Source organism: Sminthopsis crassicaudata, chromosome 4 (assembly GCF_048593235.1).
Source record: "Sminthopsis crassicaudata isolate SCR6 chromosome 4, ASM4859323v1, whole genome shotgun sequence".
NCBI classification, from domain to species: Eukaryota; Metazoa; Chordata; class Mammalia; order Dasyuromorphia; family Dasyuridae; genus Sminthopsis; species Sminthopsis crassicaudata.
The window spans coordinates 172,368,559-172,390,177 of record NC_133620.1 but is presented as its reverse complement, the minus strand read 5'-3'; the positions used below and the strand labels follow the sequence as shown (position 1 = coordinate 172,390,177).

Sequence of the window (21,619 nt, the reverse complement as noted above, 5' to 3'; positions counted from 1 at the left end):
CTTTCTTTTCCTTTTATACAGTTCAAAAATTTGACAACCATAACAACAACAAAAAAAAGTTAGAGCTAATTCCATCACAGGACCAAAACTGTTCTGTGATTCAGCTGTTGGTCACTTCTTGGGGCTAAGAGAAGTATGGATTCTGTATTGGACCAAGAAGTGGCCAGAACCAACCAAGGAGAATAATCAAGATTATTTAGGGCACATGCCCTGGGGAAATCAATCAGAGACTATTAATCTAGAATTGACATAGTTCATGATCCTACTCTCAAACTGCTTTGTGAAACCCCCAAGTCACACAGGTTGTTGATTTAAAAAAAGGAGGCTTTGAGATTTACTCACTTTGACAGAATAAAACAATTCCACTATCTGATTAATTACAGGCTGAGCTACCCAGAAGGAAGGTCCTTGAACAAGCTGTTTATCTAAATAAGGGATTGCTGTCAGGCCTTTTTTTTCCTCCTTTAAATGGATGTGCAGCTACTACTGCCATAAGTTTGGTGGACACTTAGGGCGCAGATGGGAACCCAAATGGGAAAAGGGCATATTAAATCTTAAGATTCTTTGGGCAAAACCTCTAAGAACTTTTGATGCTGAGATGTTATTGACATACGCACATAAGCATCATCCTGATCCAGTCCATGATAGTCTCCAGGACTCTGCACTAGGGTTCCCACATTGCTGATTCACTCTATTTTTAAATGCAAGAGGCAATAGAAATAATGTACCTTTTTTAAAAATTCTTTTGAATTTGTTAAGGAGTTTCCATTTAAAAATATTTGGAATAAGATAAGATAGATGAAATGTTTGAGATAAGTTAAGGATCTGCTGTAAAACAAGAATCTCAAAGTCATCTGTTTCATTATGGTTAAAAGTAGCTTACATCTAATTTTTTTTCTAGAAAAACGATACAAAAAGAACTAGAAATAGGAGAAAGATACACAGGAAAGTAAATGCTTTTCTTTGTTACTTCTGGAGATTAATGAACAATTTCCCAAAAGTGGTAAAGATAGCAAAAATTGCCTTTAAATCCTGGAACTTAGTAACTTTTTTCTAGTTTTTTTTTTTTTTTTTTTTTTTTTTTTTTTTTTTTTTTTCTGTACATGAAAAAGGGAGACCCTTTGGAGAGTTCCTTTGTTGGAGAAGGTCATCTGTTAGCATTGTTCTTTCTTCCTCAATAAACATTTGTCTTCCTTCTTTAACTTTCTGCTCTAAATATTAAATAACAATAATAAAATATTAAATACTTTCATTCCAAAAGGGACTATTTAATGTTCTATTGTATCTGATACTATCAACTCAAAACCCTTCTTTAGGGAGTAAAGTCAGGTAATATAATTCAGATAGATAACGCCAGATAGAAGTGAAACACAATATCCAAATAATTTATTGCTCTAATTCCATACAAAATTTTTTTCTGAATCCTGTGAAAGGAAGATCTGTGAGAAGCTTTTAAAAGTGCCACAGATGCATCATTTCTCCTGTTCTACTTCCTTCCATCATTTCACTCACCATCACATCTAAACCATTCTCATAAGGCAGCTAGATGGCATAGTGAATTAAACATTGGAATTGTAAAAAAAAAAAAAAAACAATTCCTGCCTCAGACATTTACTAGTTGTATTTCTATGGGCAAATCATTTAGTAAGGCTCAATTTTCTCATCTATAAAATGAAGATAATAATTATATCTACCTTACATGATTGCTGTGAGGATCAAGATGAGTTACCTTGGTAGAGGGATCAATATGATCTGATCAATATGGTGCAGTAGTCAGTTTTCTGAGAAAGGGAAAGAAGAGAAAGTATATTCCACTGGGGCTTAGACTCTGCTATTTCAGAGAGAAAGCTAATAACATCCCAATCCTTCTAGAACCTTTATTTTCTTTGCCTGTAGAAACTTTCCTGTTGCATAGCACTTTATAAATTTTAAATCAAGATTTAAAAATCTCTTAGCTATTTGCTATTAATTAGCTATTAATTATATGCAGCCTCCTTTCTATCCCTTTTCCCTCCTTGAGTTTCCTTTCTAACAGAGATGTTTGGGTTACCAGTTTTCACTCAATTCATCTCTTTCCTTTAGCCAGATTTTCCTTCCATTCCTTACTTCAGTAATTGATTCTTTTATTTTAAAACTTAAATCCTGACTTTATATTTAGCCTAGTTTAATTTTATGGTTTGTTTAAATTTATCTTAGAGTATCAATATCTTTTAAAATCTTGATTCCATTATTTAATACATTAACTATACCTTCCAACTTCATATCATTTGGAAATTCAGTAAGTATATTATGTCATTTAACCTCTGTCTCAGTTTCCTTATCTGTAAAATAATAATAATAATAATACCTATTTCCCAGGGTTGCCAAGAGACAAATGAGATAATAAATGTAAGATTTTCTCAAACTTCAAAGCATTATATAAATATTATTCATAATTATAATTATCCACTCGTTACTCATAAAAAAATATTGAACAATATAGGACCAAATAAAGATCTCTTAAGCATATCAATAAAGATTTTCTTTCAAATTGCTATTCATTCATTAAATAATGCTCTTGGAATCTAGTCTCTATCCTGTAGGCTGTAGCTAAGATATCTATGGAATTAACATGATCTGTTAATCTAATAAGCCTATTAAGAGGCTTGAAGTAAGTTTGGAATCATTTATTCTAGTCTTAGTGAGCTCAAGTTGATTCAGTGATCACTATTTTATAAGTTTTCACCAACATTTGTTTAATCATAAATAATAAATTTTTACTGACTATTGATTTGGAATTTAGTAATTTTATAAAATCCATCTTTTTCCTCTTTTAGAAAACTTGAATAATGTTTAGTCCTTTTCCTTCTTCTGGCATCCCTCCATTCTCTGATTTCTCAGTGATTCCAAAGTCACTTGTGTGAGTTCTTTCTGAACCCTGGGATTTTATTCGTAAAGCTCTGGAAGCATGAGCTCATTTTAAATGACCATGTGCTTTTATTATCTTCTCTCTAATTTGGGTGTTCAACTCACTCTTGATAATATAAAGATTATTTCCAGCAGAGCAAAAGAAAAACACTAGAAGCTGAGGAATTCTTTTCTCTTTGTCATCTTCACCAAACAACTGATCTTTCCCTTCTTTGTTTGTTTCTTAACTCTAAATATTAAATTATAACAACGGCAATGACAAAAACTTTTTTAATATCTTTAGCATATTTCCAAAGCTTTAGTTCATTCTAGTTTTTGTCTTTTCCAACATTATTCTAGTGGATTTGTACCTCTGCTTTATATTCACCCTGGCCTCCTTCAATCTTTTCCAACTGTCCCTTTAAGATGTGAACTTCTAAGATATAGGTCTTCGTCTGAAACCACAACATTATTTTTAGATAATTTCCCATATTAATAACTAAGAGTTTTCAAGATTGTATAGTCATAATTTCATTATTGGAATTTATCATTTCTCTTGAGTTGTATTTCTTCTAGCTTTTCTGAATATGGGGTCATAGTTATTTTAAGTTTATTTTTTATGAGAAATCTATTTTCATGAAATGTAGGACATATTCAGATTTTACTCTGTATTTCTTTCTTTCATAGCAACAAACTCTTGGATGATATTTTTTTTCACATCCTCTGGAAGTTCCCATTTCCCCTACATCATTAGCCAATTATTATTTCTTAGTCAGAATTAAGTTTACCTAATTTGACACAAAATCAGTTTGATTTCACTCCATCTTAAGTCAGGAGTTGATTATTTATTGGGTTTTGTTATATTATTAGAAGATTCTGGAGAGTGCATTGTCATAGTTGTTTATTTATTAAAGATTCCATGCATGATGCAGCAAAGTATATGGAATAGAGTATTACAATGGTTGTCAGAAAATCACAGTTCAAAATTCACCTGAGCCTATCACTGAACTTTTCTGAGCCTGTTTTGGGAATAATAGTAGATTGTTTGAGATGATGTGTAGATTGTTTTGTAAGCCACTATTATTATTATCTTCATCATTATGTTATCTCGACCTGTTATTTTTTTTAAACTGAGGCAGACAGGGTTAAGTGACTTGTCAAGGATCACATAGATAGGAAGTGTTAAGTGTTAAGTGATCTGAAATCATATTTGAACTCAGGTCCTCCTGACTTCAGGGCTGGTGCTCTATCCACTGTGCCACCTAGCTGCCCCCATTATGTTATTGCAATCCTCTTATACTGTTTGGTTGAATTCAGATAAAAATAGGGACAAGTTGTTTTTCTGCCATTAGCACAATGACTAGCACATAGTACATTTCCAATAAATGCTTATTGATAAAATTATTGATTATTTTGTATTTAGTGTTCTGTGAGCCACTGGGCAGGTGAATAAAATTCATGATTTTTGTATTTATCATCATTATTATTATCATCATCAAGCAAGCGATAAATATTTATTAAGCACCAATGTGCCAAGCACCATATTAAATACTGAGGATGCAAAAAGAGTCAAAAGTTGTTCCTGACTTTGAGAACCATTATGGAGATGGAAAATGTGTCCTTAATTAGAAAGAGAAAAATCATATTATTTTTTCCAGTGGATAGGAATCAGTAGAGTTTAGATCTAGAAGTGATCTTTAACCTAATCTTGTCAACATACCACTGAGGCTTATCAAAATGAAGTGACATAATTTGATAAATAAGAGGAGGAAAAATAGGAGGAGGAGGAAGTAAAAGTAGAAGGTGATTTTAAAATGAGTTGAATGCATCTCTTTAATGGTTTTGAGAGATTACATTTACTTCACTCTCCACTTCCATTTACTTTCTTGATGCATTTAGATGTCTGAAAAGTGGCTGAAAAAAAAGCACATGAAAAATTGCCATGCATTGGATTTAAATTCCTATGAACTTTTAAGAGCCATAGTCATCTTGAGGTATTATGAGGAATAGTATTCTGCTCAGCAGTAAGGATTTATTAGATAGGAGGGAATGAGAGAGAGGTTCCTGGCAAAACCTCATGTAGGAGGAATGGTTGATACAGTCAAAAAGAGTTAATATCTTGGGTTGCCCCAGGTGTTGTAAGTTAAAGAGTTTTTATGAATAGATATAGAAAAATGTCTTCTTCCAGATGTTCCTCTTCATCTGTAGGATACAAATCTCCTTTTGTAAAAACTGAAATGGGAAATAACTGAGAAGAAACAAATAGTCCTTTGCAAAGAGAGGACACAGACTTGATAGAACCATTAGGAGTTCCTTTTAGAAATGATCCAGATTCATTTCACTGCTTGCTGCTCAAGTGCCCAGGAGGTTCTTGGTGGCTTGGATAGCTGAAGCTGGCCCCAGGAGGAGAAGATCACTCAGGCAAGCATGAATATAACAGAGACAGTGACAGACAGATAGGAAGGGAAGAGAAAGAGAGGCAGAGAGGGATCACACTGATCTGGGCTCATGTTTTACCTCTGTCACACACTAGTTGTAAACATGGGCAAATTATTTAACATCTCCTTGTCTTAGGCAGCTTTTTTTTTAAATTTTTTTAAATTAATTTTTATAATTATAACATTTTCTTTGACAGTACATATTCATAGGTAATGGTTTTTTTTTTTTACAACATTATCTGTTGTACTCCCTTCTGTTCCAAATTTTTCCCCTCCTTCCCTCCGCCCCCTCCCCTAGATGGCAGGCATTCCCATACATATTAAATATCTTATAGTATATCCTAGGTACAATATATATGTGCAGAACCGAATTTTGTTGTTGTTGTTGTTGCAAAGGAAGAATTGTATTCGGAAGCTAAAAATAATCTGGGAAGAAAAACAAAACAAAACAGTGCTCACAGTTTATACTCATTTCCCAGTGTTCCTTTTCTGGATGTAGCTGATTCTGTCCATCATTGATCAATTGGAATTGAATTAGCTCTTCTCTATGTTGAAGATATCCACTTCCATCAGAATACATCCTCATACAGTATCATATATATGTGTGCATAGATGTGCTTTTTATATATGCACATATATTCACACAACCACACTGTTGTATGCACATATTTCTGTATGCATCCATACATGTATATGTATGTATGTGCATGTGTGTATATTTGTGTGTGTATGTCAATTAAAGGTAGGCTCCGTGCATATGATTAGGTTTGGTACCAAATGATGAGACTAAGCACCAAATGATGAGGTAGAGGTTGCAATTCCTAGTTCAAATATGAGCATAGAGTGCAAAGCACATATGAAAAATTCACTATGATGTTCTCTTTATGAGAAGGGGTTATGGATAAAATTAAAAGGTAAAATAGACACCAGGAATAGTCAGTATGAAACAGTATCAGGAAAGCATTAGAAAGATTATAGTTAAAGGAAAGAGTATTAACAATTAACAATAGAATTGACAATAACAAAAGAATTAACAAGTCAGTGGAATTCACAACTAACCAGGAGAAAGAGAATACTCCATGTTTGTTTTTAGTATACTGAAAGAGTTAATTAGCTATAACTAGGAGAAAGACACTATGAGAGAGGGGGAGGAAATGAGAAGAAAAACACCATCAGACACGTGGAAGGGGCTGAGAAATACACCATGAGGCAGAACATCATGGCAGGCTAACCTGAAAAGGGATTCAGCAAAGGCAGCATAGGCTTTGGGCAGATTTATAGGGGAAATGTAACTCAGGAGTTTGACATCATAACTTGGCTTTCTAATTGGATATAGTAAGGTGGAGATTCACAAGACCTCTAGAAGGATGGGATTGCAAGGCTGAGCTGATCTCTATTGTTGCCCTGCCCTGCTTGCTCAGGGAATAATCTTATCAGTATTTTAGGCTTTCTCTGCCAACTCCACCTAGTTGCCCAAGACCTCATCACACATATGTATACATATGTACATAAATACACACATATATATATATATATATATTCATTTTTCATAGTTTGTTGTTTATTTATTCAGGGAATAATATATATGGAATGAAATTACCTCTATCTGTGAAGACAGCCAGTACTTTTGCTGCATCTTATAGTTTATATTATACATAATATATACACATACCTGCACACACACAGGCACACTCCTGTATCTATCTATCTATATGTGTGTGTGTGTCATTCTCTTCTTGCTTTTCTTCCTCCATCCTATATCTACAGTTAACAATATTTTGTCCCTTATTCTGGAAGAGGACCATGACTGATACCATGACATACAAGTGAATTGGATTTAAGTGAGAGAGACCAATGCAAGGTTATCTGTCTCGTTTCCCTCCAGAGCCAGCTGCATCCAATGGCCAGATATAGATCAGGATAACTAGAAATGCCTCTGAATTCACTGGGAGATCTTGTCCCTTTTTAAGCTAAGATCTTCAATGGGTCTCAGTTTGATTGATGCCCCATCCATTCAGTGATTTAGGCTAGGTAGAAATTGAGACAAAAAAAATAGCCTCTTTCACCACTAAGAAAAAACAAAACAAATAAAACAAAACAATCTAAATAAATAAATCTGGGAGGAGGAGAACCTTAGGGTTTCTGGCCAAATCAGAAATGACTGCTCTTTGCATTCACTCTGAGTCAATTAGGACCCAAACAATGACCACTTGGGGTTTGGGCTGGCAACAATTGTTAGCCAATCAATGAGAGTCAAAATAGTTTTGGTTACACATATATATTTGCCATTCTCTTTTGATTTTTCTTTACCCCTCTGCTCTCCCTTTTATTTTTTTTCTCATTTACTCCAATTCATCCCATTCACCTTCAAGCTTGAAGGAATTGCCCTCTCGAAGTCCTACTGAGTAAAGAGTTAAAACAAGTTTTTTCTTTACTTAATAATAACTAAAATGGTTATTAGCCAACTCAGAATGTTTCTGTTGTTTCATTACAGTGCACTGTGAAACTAGCGAGTGGAGTCCATGGAGCCCATGCACAAAAAAAGGAAAAACATGTGGTTTCAAAAGAGGGACTGAAACAAGAGTCAGAGAAATCATACAGCATCCTTCTGCAAAGGGCAACTTGTGTCCACCCATGAGTGAGACAAGAAAGTGTGTGGTGCAAAGAAAGAAGTGTCCAAAAGGAGAAAGAGGTACAACAATAGAAGTTAAATGTGTTGTTTGTGTTTTCAGCTCTCATGATTTGACAAGTATGCACACTGCCAAAATTATCTCACCCATCTGTCACTTTGACATTTATTTTCTACCAGCTTCTACCTACAATATGGTAGACAAATATCAAGTCTTGATAAGAATTATGTCAATGTAGATGACATTTATAATAAGAAGGAAGAAGGGAGGTGTGCTAGATAGTTACCTCAGAGTTAGGAAGGCCAGGTTCAAAGCCCTGATTATGACACATGTGGTTATGTGGCTCTGAGCAAGTTATTGAATTTCTCACTGACCTGAGCAATTCTATAAGACTGTAAATTACAGTCTTAGTTACATGTGAGTTTGATAATCTGCATTCTTGCAAAAAAAAAAAAAAAATATATATATATATATATATATATATATATATATATATATATATATATATATATATATATATCACTAAAAGTCCCTAATTGCAGAGAAACTAGGTGGCACTAAGAAACTAGGAATACTGGGCTTGAAGATGGGAAGATCTGAGTTCAATTCCAGCCTCAGATACTGTGATCCTGAGCAAGTATCTTAATCATTGTCTGACTCAAGTTTCCTCCATTATAAAATGAAAGTAAAAATAGCACCTGCTCTCCAGGCTTGTTGAAAGGAACAAATGAAATAATATTTGCAAAGCACTTAGCACAATGACTGGCACATAGTAGATGCAAAATAAATATCTGTTTCTTTCCTTCCTTTTCTACACTAATGAAATCACAGATTTGTTCTTCCCAAAAAACTTTACATAGTTCCAAAAAAAGCTTCCTTTAAGTATAATTTTTGTATGATACTGTAATACATAAATTATTCTCAGGATTCAAGAGTAGGAATGTTTTTATGTAGAACGCACATGAGATAATCATTAATGACATCTCTTTAGAAGAAGAGTTAAAAGTCTGGACTTGTAACTACTACTACACATGAATTGCATGCTTGCCATTTGGGTTACATTACAGGAGATTTTTAAAAATAATTTTATTTCCCTCCTAATTATATGTTAAAACAATTTTTAGCATTTTTTAAGATTTAAGTTCCAAATATTTTCCCTTCCTTTCTCCTTTTCTTCCCCCACCGCAAAATGGTACTCAACCCAATATAGGTTATACATGTGTAATTATGTAAAACAATTCCACATTAGTTATTTTGTATAAAAAAAAACTTGAAGGACCAACTAGGTAGAACAGTGGATAAAGCACTAGCCCTGAAGTCAGGAGAATTTGAGTTCAAATCTAGCCTCTCAAGCACTTAACACTTCCTGACTGTGGACCCTAGGTAAGTTACTTAACCCCAACTGCCTTAGCAAAGAAAAAAAAAAAAAAAAAAAAAAAAAAAGAAAGAAAAGGAACAAAAAAAATGAAAGAAAGTGAAAAATAGTATATTTGAGTCAGTATTCAGAAAATATCAGTTCTTTCTCTGGAAGTGGATAGTATGCTTTATCCTGTGTCCTTTGGAATTGTCTTGGATAATTATATTGCTGAGGATAGTTGTTAGACTGTCTTTATGCACTAACCACTAGAAAGCCATCCATATAGTTATGACAATGGTGAGCAGACACTAATAACTCTCTTTTGCTTTCCTATGTTGCCTAAAGAGGAATTATATTGCAAATTGGTCAATTAAAAATTATTTATAAAATATAAAATTTTGTGATGCTTTTGTAAAGACACTTTGAATGTATTTTTAAAATTGTAACTTTATGTAAAAGAAGGATCCCCACATAGAATGATACTATTTGGGTACAATGAAGAGCAAGTCTAATGTTGACAAAGCTAAATACAGGCTGTAAGATTGATAGGAGGCACTTGAGTGCAGTCCACAGCAACCACCTTTCTTCTTCACTTTTAGGCTTCTTTCTTTGCTAAGTTTCTACCAGGTTTATAAGTAGTCTAGGGAGAGTATTATATATTCAATTTTAATGAAAATGCCAAAAACTTCTCTTTAATCATCTCTCCCCTATCTCTTCTCTCTTTCTGTGAGTTTTATTTTTTCTCAATTTCGAGTCTTAGAGGCTAGAATACATGGCATTTTAAAAGCATTACCAAATAGCTTTTTTTTTTTTTTAAATCAGAACATTCCCTTTCAGAAAAGGGACAAAAACTGAACTGTGGACTAGACTCTGTTCTCACTAACTATTAAAAATGCAGGTTCCAGTTAATTGTCTACTCTCATTTGCTTCCTTCCCAGTCTCATTTTACTCTGGACAAGGACCTCAGTGCTGCACTTATTTTGCCCCATTTTTTCTCGCAATTAATAAGAGTCAGCATGCCTATATCAAGCTCTTTGCAGGTTTGTCAAGCCATGCAAAAGCCTGAGCACAGTTATACTTTCTACTTCCCTAAACCTCCTACTGATTTTTCCCCCAAAATAAAGGTCCTCAGACTTTTCTGTATATCTGTAAATCCTCTAGCATATGGTCCTGCAATGGCGTCTCAATAACAATTATCTCCAGAAGATAGGATCACATACATATTTGAAATAACCAGTTACTTCAGTATTTCAAAAATATAGTGAAAAATCAACAAATTTTAGATCATTTACTATTAAGATAATATTAAATGAGTGTGTATCAGAGCTAGATTCTCATGCCCTATACTACCATAGATGAAACAGATCATTCCATATAACTTGGTGTTAAAGATCTCTGGTTTGGAAGGACTAAAGTTTTCATCTATAATAATATTTTAAAAGCTTCTCCCCCAAAAAAATTATACATGGAGATGGTGGTGCTGTAGTCTTTGGTGATTATCCAGTGAAACTTTAGAAAATTAATTCAAATAACTGTTGCTAATTTATACATATGTGTGTGTGTATCTGCCTATCACTCTAGGCAGTCTGCCAACAAACTTTATTTTGATAAATTCCATAGAACTGTCTATTGATACTATGAATCCTTTAACTATGATAGAGGGGAGGTGCTGGATTACTTTGAAAGTAATACAAAAGTATAATACAAAATAAGAAGATTCTGTCAGCATTAGAGTTCTTGAAGCTTTCTGTAAGTCATTTTGTAATTAGGTAGTTACTCCTGAAGGGTCTTAAAATCAATAAGTTTTTAAGATTTTAGAGATTTGCAAAAATTAAAATAAATAAATAAAGTTGTTTTAAACAAAATTTAGAATTAGGAATGAGAATTGGCTAATGTGGTAAGCCTTTCTGACATTTGTTACCATTTAATTAAAAACATCTCTGATTTAAGAAGTAGGATTTGGCAATCGAACATTTCAACACTCCAGTTGCTGGCACTTTCCCATTAATGTTATATTTACTAAAATGACTTACAGGTGTATTTTGTCATTTTAATCTTTCTATAAATACATTAGGTTAATCAGCATTTGACATAATTTGATTTTGTAATATAAGGTTAATAAAGTGGGTAAATGAAATCAATTACTATTTATATCTTTTCTTTGGGTTAAGAATATTGGTCCACAAAAATACATCTTGCTAGCATTTAGTTAACTTAAGTATCAGTGTTAAAAATTTATACTCTTAAAATTAGCATGAAATAAACAATGCCAGAAAATGGTAGCTCATTGCTGTAATGTAAAATTAGATACTGGTTATTAGAGATAGATTAAGTTTCTTTTCATTCACTTCTGCTCTCTCTTTTCTTCTCTCTCCCTAACACTTTCCTCTGGTTCTTACATAGAAAATTTGGGATCTTTACACTAAAGAGACAGAAGTGTAAAGTTAAAAATCTGCTGATAAGATTTGGTGTGAGGTTTTCATTAACCAGGATATGTGGTGATTTTTTTTCCAGACAAAAGCCTTTATTTCAATCCTGTACTTCATTCACTTTGGTATGCTTTCTTTTCTGTATCTTAACTTCCCCACCTATCCACTACTTTTCATTGAATCAAAGATAGAAGGATACTTCAGAGGATTTTCAAATTCTCTTTTCTTCTCCTCTATCCTCTATTTTCCTTTCTAATACATTCCAGAGTTTAACAATAAATCTAAAATTCTTTTAACAAAAACTTATCAAGTATTTTTGGATTGTTTATTTTTTTTTTTGGCGAGGCAATTGGTGTTAAGTAACTTGCTCAGGGACACACAGCTAATAATTGTCAAGTGAAGAAGACCACATTTAAACTGAGGTCCTGCTTCCAGGATTGGTGTTCTATACATTGTGCCAACTAAATGCCCCTCAAGTATTTTTTTAATCTAATTTTTAGGCTATTTATGTACCTTTATTTTTAAAAAATATTTCCAAATCAGTCATGTTGAGAGAGAAAAATCAGAACAAAAGGGAAAAATCACTAGAAAAAAAAACAGAAGAAAAAAAAAGATGAAAATAGTATGATGTGGTCCACATTCAGTCTCCATACTTCTCTCTCCATATGTGGATGGCATTTTCCATCTAAAGTTTATTGGAATTGCCTTGAATCACTGAATTGCTGAGAAGATCTACAGCTATCATAGTTAATCATTATATAATCTTGCTGTTGCTGTGTACAATGTTTTGGTTCTGGTCATTTCACTCAGCATCAGTTCATATAGGTTTTTCTGAACAATATTATTCCATTATCAACTATCACTTTTAAATTTACTATACCTACCAGAAAAAATAATATATCTTGGAGATCTCACAACAGTATGAATTAGAGCATAATGTTAACTTTTACACAAAATAAATCAGTGTGAGCTTTGATTTTTTTTTTTTAATGAAATAACTGAAATACAGTTATTATCATCAACTAACTCAGAAATCTCAGAAATCTCAGAAATAAGAGACATATACACAGGAAAAGAAATGCATTGGCAAATTAATTAAAATATTTGCCTCCTCTGATTCTATCTAATCAATGATGTAATTTCTCTAGGCAAATTATCTTTTGTTATTAGTGGTAGTATTAACATTAGAAAAATATAAAGCATCTGCATGAGAGGTTGCTTAGATTTGTGATAAAAAGCTAGCCTCAAAATCAAGAAGGCCTATGTTTAAGTCTTACCTCTCACACATAGTAGCTATGTGACCCTGGGAAAATTCCTTAATTTCTCAATGACTACATGAAACTCTCTTAGACTAAAATTGCAAAATAGTTCTAATCTGCATAAGTAGAAGGAATTTCCATACTGAGAGTTCCTTATACCAATTAAACCTAATGTCCTGTCCCAAACCAAAAAACAAATATCAATTGCAAGAAAAAGAATGATAACTGATGGAATAGATATGTTTGTATCTGCCATCAGAACCTCTCTTTATATGCTTGAAGAGACTCCTTAGGATCCATGAAATTCTAAAATTTCAGGGAACAATAGGGCCATGTCTCTAGTTGATGAAAAAGGTGAAACGAAACAGAATTTCAATGTACATCACTTAATCAGACATAAGAGATTATGTATTGATACACAAAAAGGTAGACAATTCATACTGGAAAACATAAAGGTCATGGGCATGACACTACTAGCTATGTTCTTATTACTAATCACTCTGTGTCAAAAAAAAAAATATATATATATATATAAAATAGAACCCAAAAAGTATACTCCAAAGGGATATAATAAAGAATAAAAGTAATGCACTAGAGATGGACCATATTTTTCAAACATGATGTAGTTGCCTTCTATTTAGACAGTACTTTGGAAAAGTAAATTGTAAAATTTCAACATATCTATATTGTAAGCCTGTCAAGAATATTTCTAGCAAAAGATTCTCAGTGAGACAAATATAACAATTTAGTCTCCAAGCTAAATCTGATTTCCTGTCTGACACTTGATGTACTTCTTATTTATTCATCAACCATTTGGAATTATTGCTCTTAGTCTGATATGAAACTTAGTCATATCAAAACTTGCTTTTTTCCCTTGGTTCCTATCTTTAATAAAAAAAATGTTTCATTATATTATTTCTCAGCTGCTTGCAGCTGTTTCCATCCAGAGCCTATCCCTATTGAATAATACTTTTGTAATGTCTAAAATGAACTTTGGGAAAGTACCATATAATCTGAGGAATTGTAAAGGCTAAAATCCAAACACCAAATTGAAATAACAGCAATGAGGTACAATGAATTCTACATCATCATCAATTCATTTTCATCATGCACTAACTAAGCAGCTGGTATTTTCTAGGCTTTTTTTTCCTCTTTCTTTCTTTTTTTCCTTCCTCTCTTTCTATTTTAATGATTAAGTATTACTTTTTCATGAAAGGTGGAAATACAGAAGCTAATCATGAGCACAGATCCATTCTGATTGTCCTATTACTATGGAGCTTTGATGTGTTCCATTTCAAACATGATCTAGTTCATCCCTCTTTAGATAACCTGGTGATCTACATTTCAAAAGATTAACTATATTATTACTAAAAGTCACTACAGCTTGGAACCACAAAATCAAGAGAATCATCAGTCTTGAATTCCAAGTAGATGGGATTCTAAGTATGAAATACCATGATGGTCCATGTTTCTAGGCTTTATGGAGGTTAGGGTTACAAAATTCAGAAATGTGATCCAATCTATAAGGAACTAAAATTAAAAAAAGTATATGATGGGGGAAACAAACAGAGAAGCAAACAGTTATATATTACACGAGAAAAGAAACATAATAGATGTACATATTCACATTTCTAGTAAGTACAGAATGATATGATGAATGAGATAAATTTTGAACTAATTTCTAATGACAGAATGATAGAGTATTTGTTAGTCTGATGGAGGCAGCTATTATTACATAAAGGTCAACAAAGGATCTTAGAATAGTCCATGTGCATATAGTGCTTTTTTGGTCACAAGATGCCTTCCAATTAACAAAGTGCTTTCCCTACATCAGAACTATGCAGTAGATGGGACAGGTATTATTGTTCACATTTTAAAGAAAAATAGAAGCTCAAAGAGACTCAAATCAATTGTTCAATAGTCCCATGGCCAGTGAGCAACAAGCAGGACTCAAAGCAAAGTCTCCTAGTTCCCAATCCTACTTTTTTCCTCAGTACACCATATTGCCTCTCAGAAACTTGTTGACTTGTCAGCTGTCAAATGCAGGTTCAGAGCAGGGACCTTATCTGAATGCTCTTCCAACTGAGTATTGTCAAAGAAAAGAATTAAATCCTAGAAGAACAGGGATTGTTATTTTGTTTTCATTTGAGGTGTGAGTATATACCGAAAAGGAGGACAGGAAAAGAATTAATCTTTCTCCTGAGGTAAAATGGAAAAATAGAGAAGAAACATTTGAAATTATAAAACAATTTAATTCTGAATACAGAACAAATGTGGAAAACATTTAGAGAACATACAACTCATTTATTTTTTGAGTACTGTCAGGAATTTGTTTTTAATTGCTAGAAAATGTTTAACAAATAATGTTATAAATTATAACAGAGGTCACTAATTTCTAATTTCCAAAATAATTTTCTTCATAATCAGTCATTTGGAATCTGTTTCCTAACAATGGTAATTATAAAATTCAGCATAAAGATATTCCATTTTTGGACATCATACCAGAAGAATTTGAATGTAATATAGGTCAATATCTCCCCACAAACAACTACATAGAGTAAAACCCCATTCAGCTTTATATACAGCCCAAAGTACATAGGTTATTACATGAACTATACATTAGCCTTCTATTCCAAAATCAGAATCACAAGAAGGCAAAGTATGACAAAACATGAAATGGGAACAAGAGTGAGACTAGGAAATGTGTTCCACAACAGTGATTTCTATCTTCCAACATCCCCATTTCCACATCTAAAGCTATCCTATGTGTTCAGTGACTATTTAGGCCCAAGGCAATTTTAATGGTCTAAAATATAGTCCTTAAGTAATTTATGCTAGGACACAATCTTGGGTGAAAAAAAATGTGTAGAATGAAAGCAAAAGTGACTCTACTTTGTATATCTAGACAGTCTGGGGATGAACACACAAATTGCATTTAGTGTATTTTTTTGTTGTTGTTTAATCATTTTTCAGTGTTGTCACCCTTCATGACCCCATTTGGATTTTCTTAGCAAAGATATTTCCTTCTCTAGCTCATTTGACATATGAGGGAAGCTTAAATAGAGTTAAGTGACTTATCCACAATGATATAGCTAACATGTATCTGAGGCCAGTATTGAACTTTAAAAGATGAGTCCCTCTGGAAGATGAGATGAGTAGTGGCTCAGCTCTCTATCAACTTGAAGCACATAGCTGCTTTATTGTAGCATATGAGTGCCTTATTTCAGAATATTTAAATTCATTGTGCCACATAGAAATAATTAGTCAGAGAGCTCAAAAAAGAACTGAAAAAGTATTGTTACTCTCAAAAACAAAAGTTATATTTACCTTTGTTAAATTAAATATTTCATTTTATTCATTTTAAAAATTTATTTTCCTATGATGCAAGACCTAGGACTTTCATTGACTTCCATTATTCAGCTTAACTTCCTATGAGTAATCTTTTTATATACTTTGTTGTTATGATTGTGTATACTGTTTTTTTTTAATTTTGATTATTTCAGTTTGCATCCATTCCCATGTCTGTCCCCATTTCTCTAAATTCTTCATGTTCATTTCTTACTGAAAAATAATTCAATTCAATTCAATTCAAATGAAAATTCAATTCATATATATAATTGTTTTAACCCTTTAAAGTTTATTGATATGCATACAATAGTACCTCAGACACATTTTTAAAAATTAAAGCTATTTCTACAATTTTTCTTATTTATGTTTTATTTTAAAAAAAAATCTAATGTGGTTTTTCAAATAAGATTTTAGGAAATACAGGAATCTGTAAGTGAGCAAGAAAAGAATAAAAACCAAAAATCCAGAGAGGGATTTTTTGTTTGTTTGTTTGTTTGTTTGTTTTGGTTTTTTTTTTTGTTTGTTTGTTTGTTTTGCAGTATCACCTTGTAGTCATACATATATACATATTATAGGATCACAGAAATGTAAAGATCCTGAAGAAGTCATTTATCCCGTTATCCTGGAGGAACACAGATTATCTCTAATAATCTTTCTTTCAAAAATCCATTAGGGAAAGTAGCATTTTATTCATATTTAATGACTTTCACTATCAATAATATATTTATTATTGATAATGAAAATATCTTTTATAAAAGAGTAACCTATTTCATTTTCTTCTGTAGAAAAAACTACATGGAAGTGGTAACTAAATATTTCTAATTTGCTACATTCCTAGCGACTTATTTGTCTTCTTGGCTCCAAGCTAAAAAGCTCTAGTAACCTAGACCATGTGTCAAAGATCTGGTAATTCTATATTTTTTCTAATTACTAATGCTTTTTTTTATTTTAATAGTTTTTCATTTCTAATAGTTTATAGAGAAAATCAACAAATTCTTGAAAAAGTACCTGATCAATACTTATAAAAAATTTACCATGCAGTTTCTTTTTAAATTATCCTCTTTTTCCTTCTTTTCTTTTTTATTTTTATGGTCTACATCTATCCCCTTTCTTACCCCCACCAATCCCCAATTTAAAAAAAAAAAAAAAAAGAAAAGAAAACTCTTGTAACAAACAAATATATATATATATATATATAAAATGAAGTAAAACAATTGCCTACATTAACCAGGTACCACACAGTTTCTATAGCATTTTTTCCTCATGTCTGCTAGCAAAGAATGATTAAATGCTCACTGAAAAGACCTTGAAGACCATAGAGTTAGCCCTTTCATTAAGGCTTACAACTCTGGAAATTGCTTAGGTATTATTATAAACTTCTCAAGAATCACTATGATGAAAGTAAAATCATTTCCAGTCTCCCATATTATACTCAGGGATCACTTTGGTGAGGGTTTTGAAATGGATGCCACAGCAGAGTTCCATACGAGGTGTTTCCTCCTCTGGGAGTTTTGTAATCCCTTCAATTTATCAATAGGTATGCCATGGAACCTATCAGGCAACTATCATTATCATATAATGATAACCATATTATCTGAAATACCCTTCCAGCCCTATTCTCAAAGTGATAAACAATAATATGATTTTTAATAGTAAGTCAAGTTGTGCATATCATGGCAAAAATGGGTGAAATGATTAATGTTCACCAACAGTCAGCTAATTAGGTGATTGCCTATGTTAAAGTTTCTGTTTTCATCTTCATGGTTTATTCATTTAGCTGAAAGCTTCTATCTTCATTAGGACCAGGGAGCACATAACAAGGGTATTTGTTTTAGCTGAGAATATTGCAAATTATAATTGTCATTCTGAAGGTAAATTGATGTTTTGGTTGTAGCCACTATTTTAATATTGGTATGTTTGAGAAATGGCTGAAAGAGGCTAAATTTATAATTATGGAACATGGGACAGTTATAGCTAATTAGCCTAATCAAGGATTGATCCACAACTTTGAAGAATGGGAAAAAAACATGAAATAGAGATAATTATCTCTGTTGGAGATCTTTTTTTTTTTTTTTTTTTTTTTGTCAAGGTTCAAGAAATCTTTCTGAATTTTTTTGGGGGGAGAGAGATAGATAACATTAATGTTTATACTATTCAGAGTGCCCTTTTGCAATAATATATAATTGATAGATAATTCATCTACTTAGCATGCTACAAATGAAACCAGAGTAATGAAGGGATCACTTGAAACTTTTACCGTCATGTCAGAGTACTTCTATTATACTTTATACATTCCAAAGTCCTTGGAATATAATTATTACTCTATTCAAAGATTAGGTTATTGAATTATTTTTCTCTAACCACTCACTTATCAACTTATTGAAGGATATATTTCTAAGAGTAATAACCAGTTCCCAATATGTACAATCTAGGTAATTAAAATAATAACTATAATTTACATTTATAGTTACTTATAGTAAATATATAGAGCATTTTCTTCACAATAATCTTAACAAACTGATACCTAAGTACTTTTCCCATATAGTTAATAAGTAACTGATTCAGATTTGAAATTATATATCTTGATTCCAAAATTAATTTCTATTATATGAATAATTTCTTTGCAAAATCATTAAGAACAGAGAAATTTTCTGAATAAAATTTTAAATATCAAAGAGGTAACTTAAAATTTTCACTCAATAACTATGGATTTTTCTCTCTAATAGTTAAAGCTTTTGGGTTCTGCTCAAACATATGCATCATACATAATAGAATCTCTATTACAAGTGTCTTAGTCACACTTAAATGGCTCCTATACCTGTACCTGAAAGAATAGAATTCAATTATTTTCTTCAGAGCCCCTTAATCCATTTTATTCTCTAGTACTTACTTATTTTGCCATGAATTCCCATTTTTTTCCATTTAAAAATTTTCATTTCATTTTAATTCTATTTTCTTAAAACTTTTCCCTTCAAATTCTCCTCTTCAGAAATGCCCTTCCTTTACCTTTCCAATTTTCTGATCTAATCCTTTAAAGACGCAAGAATTACCTATACATACACAACTTTAGATGGTCATCTGTTCATGTTCATAACATACATATGCATCAAAGCCATAATTAAAAAGAAGCAATTGAGATTTTGCCTAAAGAGATCAAAATTTAGAGAAGTACTGGCAGCACTTTGAATCCTTGAAATTTGTAGCAACAATTAAGTTTCATACAAAATTAACAAGAATAACCAGGTAAAATAAGAAGCAATAAGATGTTCACCACCCAGTTAAATTCCTTTTCAGTCTGATCCCCATCCTATTCCCCTAACCTAGCAGCAGAACTTCCATAACAACAGCTCTCTGATATCCTCCACTCCCCTTCCCAAATTAATTAGCCATTTGCCTTTGCATGAAACTTTCTAGTTATGACTCTATTATGTATTTAGGATGCACTCAAGTACATTCACCTATATAGGCTTATATGTATACACACATAGACACACACACAGAGACACACACAGATATGTAACCTTCTCTAATTTTATAAAATTCTGCTAATTTAATCTCTCATCAATCTTGGATGAAAAAGCATAAACTGACAGCCATCAAAAAAGGATAAAATTATTTTTACCATATTGGTCTATTTTTATGTGTTCTCCACATCATTTAGCCAGGATGCACATCTTTGGCACAATACATAGGCTATTTTTCATTTCCATAAACCTTTTTTTTACAGTTTTTGAATTCTAGTAAAAATATCTTCATTCACTAGATTATGGCTGATGGATAAAATGATTTCTAAAACAATAGAGAATCCTTTACTCTCTCTAATCCTCATAGGTATGGTGATGAAAGGAACTATAAACCAGACTGATTGATGCATGTACAAATCAAGACATGCCCATTCTGGGTTCAATAGCAGCTGTGTGAATGTGTTCCCTCTGAGAAACACCACTGTGGTTAATGACCTCTTACTTGATTACCCACCAGACCACTGAGATTTCAAATTTAACTCAAAGCTAATTACTGCTTCCTCATGTTTACATTTTACATACGCTGCTGGGTCATAACTTTCGCTTCTGAAAGCCTGGGCTCTGTAATTGAGGAATCTGTCTTGTGAAGAGTTGTTCTGTTTATTTGTTGTTCTTTTCTTTCAAAAGAGCCTGCAAACCCTATCTCTCAAAAGATTGGATCTGATTGGATGAAAAACTCTTGAACAGACTGGATAATTACCATTTTGTACATCACAACATAGTGCAGTGACAGGAATGCTTCCTCTGGAGTCAGATGACCTAACTTTGAATCCTGACTCTATTTTTTATTATCTGTGTGACCTCAGGCAGATTATTTAAATTCTTTGAGCCTCAGTTTCCTCATCAGTCAAACAAGTTGTTAGACTAGACAATATGATCTTTTTCCAAGTAAAATAATCCTTAGGTTTAGCTTTCTCAATATTACATTGCTTTGTCAGTTGGCCCACTCACTTTTTACTTTTGATGGATATTTCACACAAATAAGCCAAATTACTATGACAAATAAATTATCCTTATAAGGAGAGGAGAGAAGAGGACAGGACAGGACAAGACAGGAGAGCACAGGAGAGGAAGAAATTGGAATGGCAGAGTTATAAAGAACTTTAATTGCCAGAGGACCTTAAATTTGATCCTGGAGGTAATAGGAAGTCAATGGAGCCAAGTGGGAATAAACTTAAAACAGGGAAATCAATTAAAAGTGTATTACTATAGTACAAGAAAAAGATGATGAAGGAGTAAAGTTCAATTGTTATTATATGAGTGAATCGGACAAATGCAACATAATTTTAAGGGAAAGGAAAATGAGTACTAACTTGGGAGAATATGACTCAGAACTTATTTTTCTATTTTTATCCTATGGTGTCACCTGGGATAATTTGTACCCATTCTGTCATTCAAAGAATAAGTCCAATGACTAACTGTTCACCCTAATTCCCGCTGCTGTTTTAAAGACAAATGGTTTACATAAATTTCTATCATATTCAAATGCAGTAAATGTATATGCTTAGTAGTAACTGTCTAAATTCTTAGAATCAGTCTATAAAACTATAAAACCAATGACTTCAGGCTGGAAAAGCCTCCATAATTTTTCTCAGGGATATATTTTAATGGGAATCTTATTTTTTCTAGGAAAAAAAAAAACTTCTTTTCAGGTAAAAGCTAAAGAAATTGAACATTTTATGTTTTAAGATAAGGGTATCAACTTCATAAAACTATTTGAGGTAATTCATTTCCAAGCTTGGGATTTT

At 32.4% G+C, this 21,619-nt stretch overlaps 1 protein-coding gene across 2 annotated transcripts in view; it reads left to right on the top strand.

Moving 5' to 3' along the window:
* Nucleotides 1-21,619, top strand: part of RSPO3 (R-spondin 3) — a 103,181-nt gene that overhangs the window by 48,946 nt on the left and 32,616 nt on the right. For both annotated transcript variants that reach the window (XM_074309904.1, XM_074309905.1), the window contains exon 4: nucleotides 7,819-8,016. In XM_074309904.1, the coding sequence (XP_074166005.1) occupies nucleotides 7,819-8,016 (198 nt within the window). The remainder of the gene's footprint in view (nucleotides 1-7,818; nucleotides 8,017-21,619) is intronic.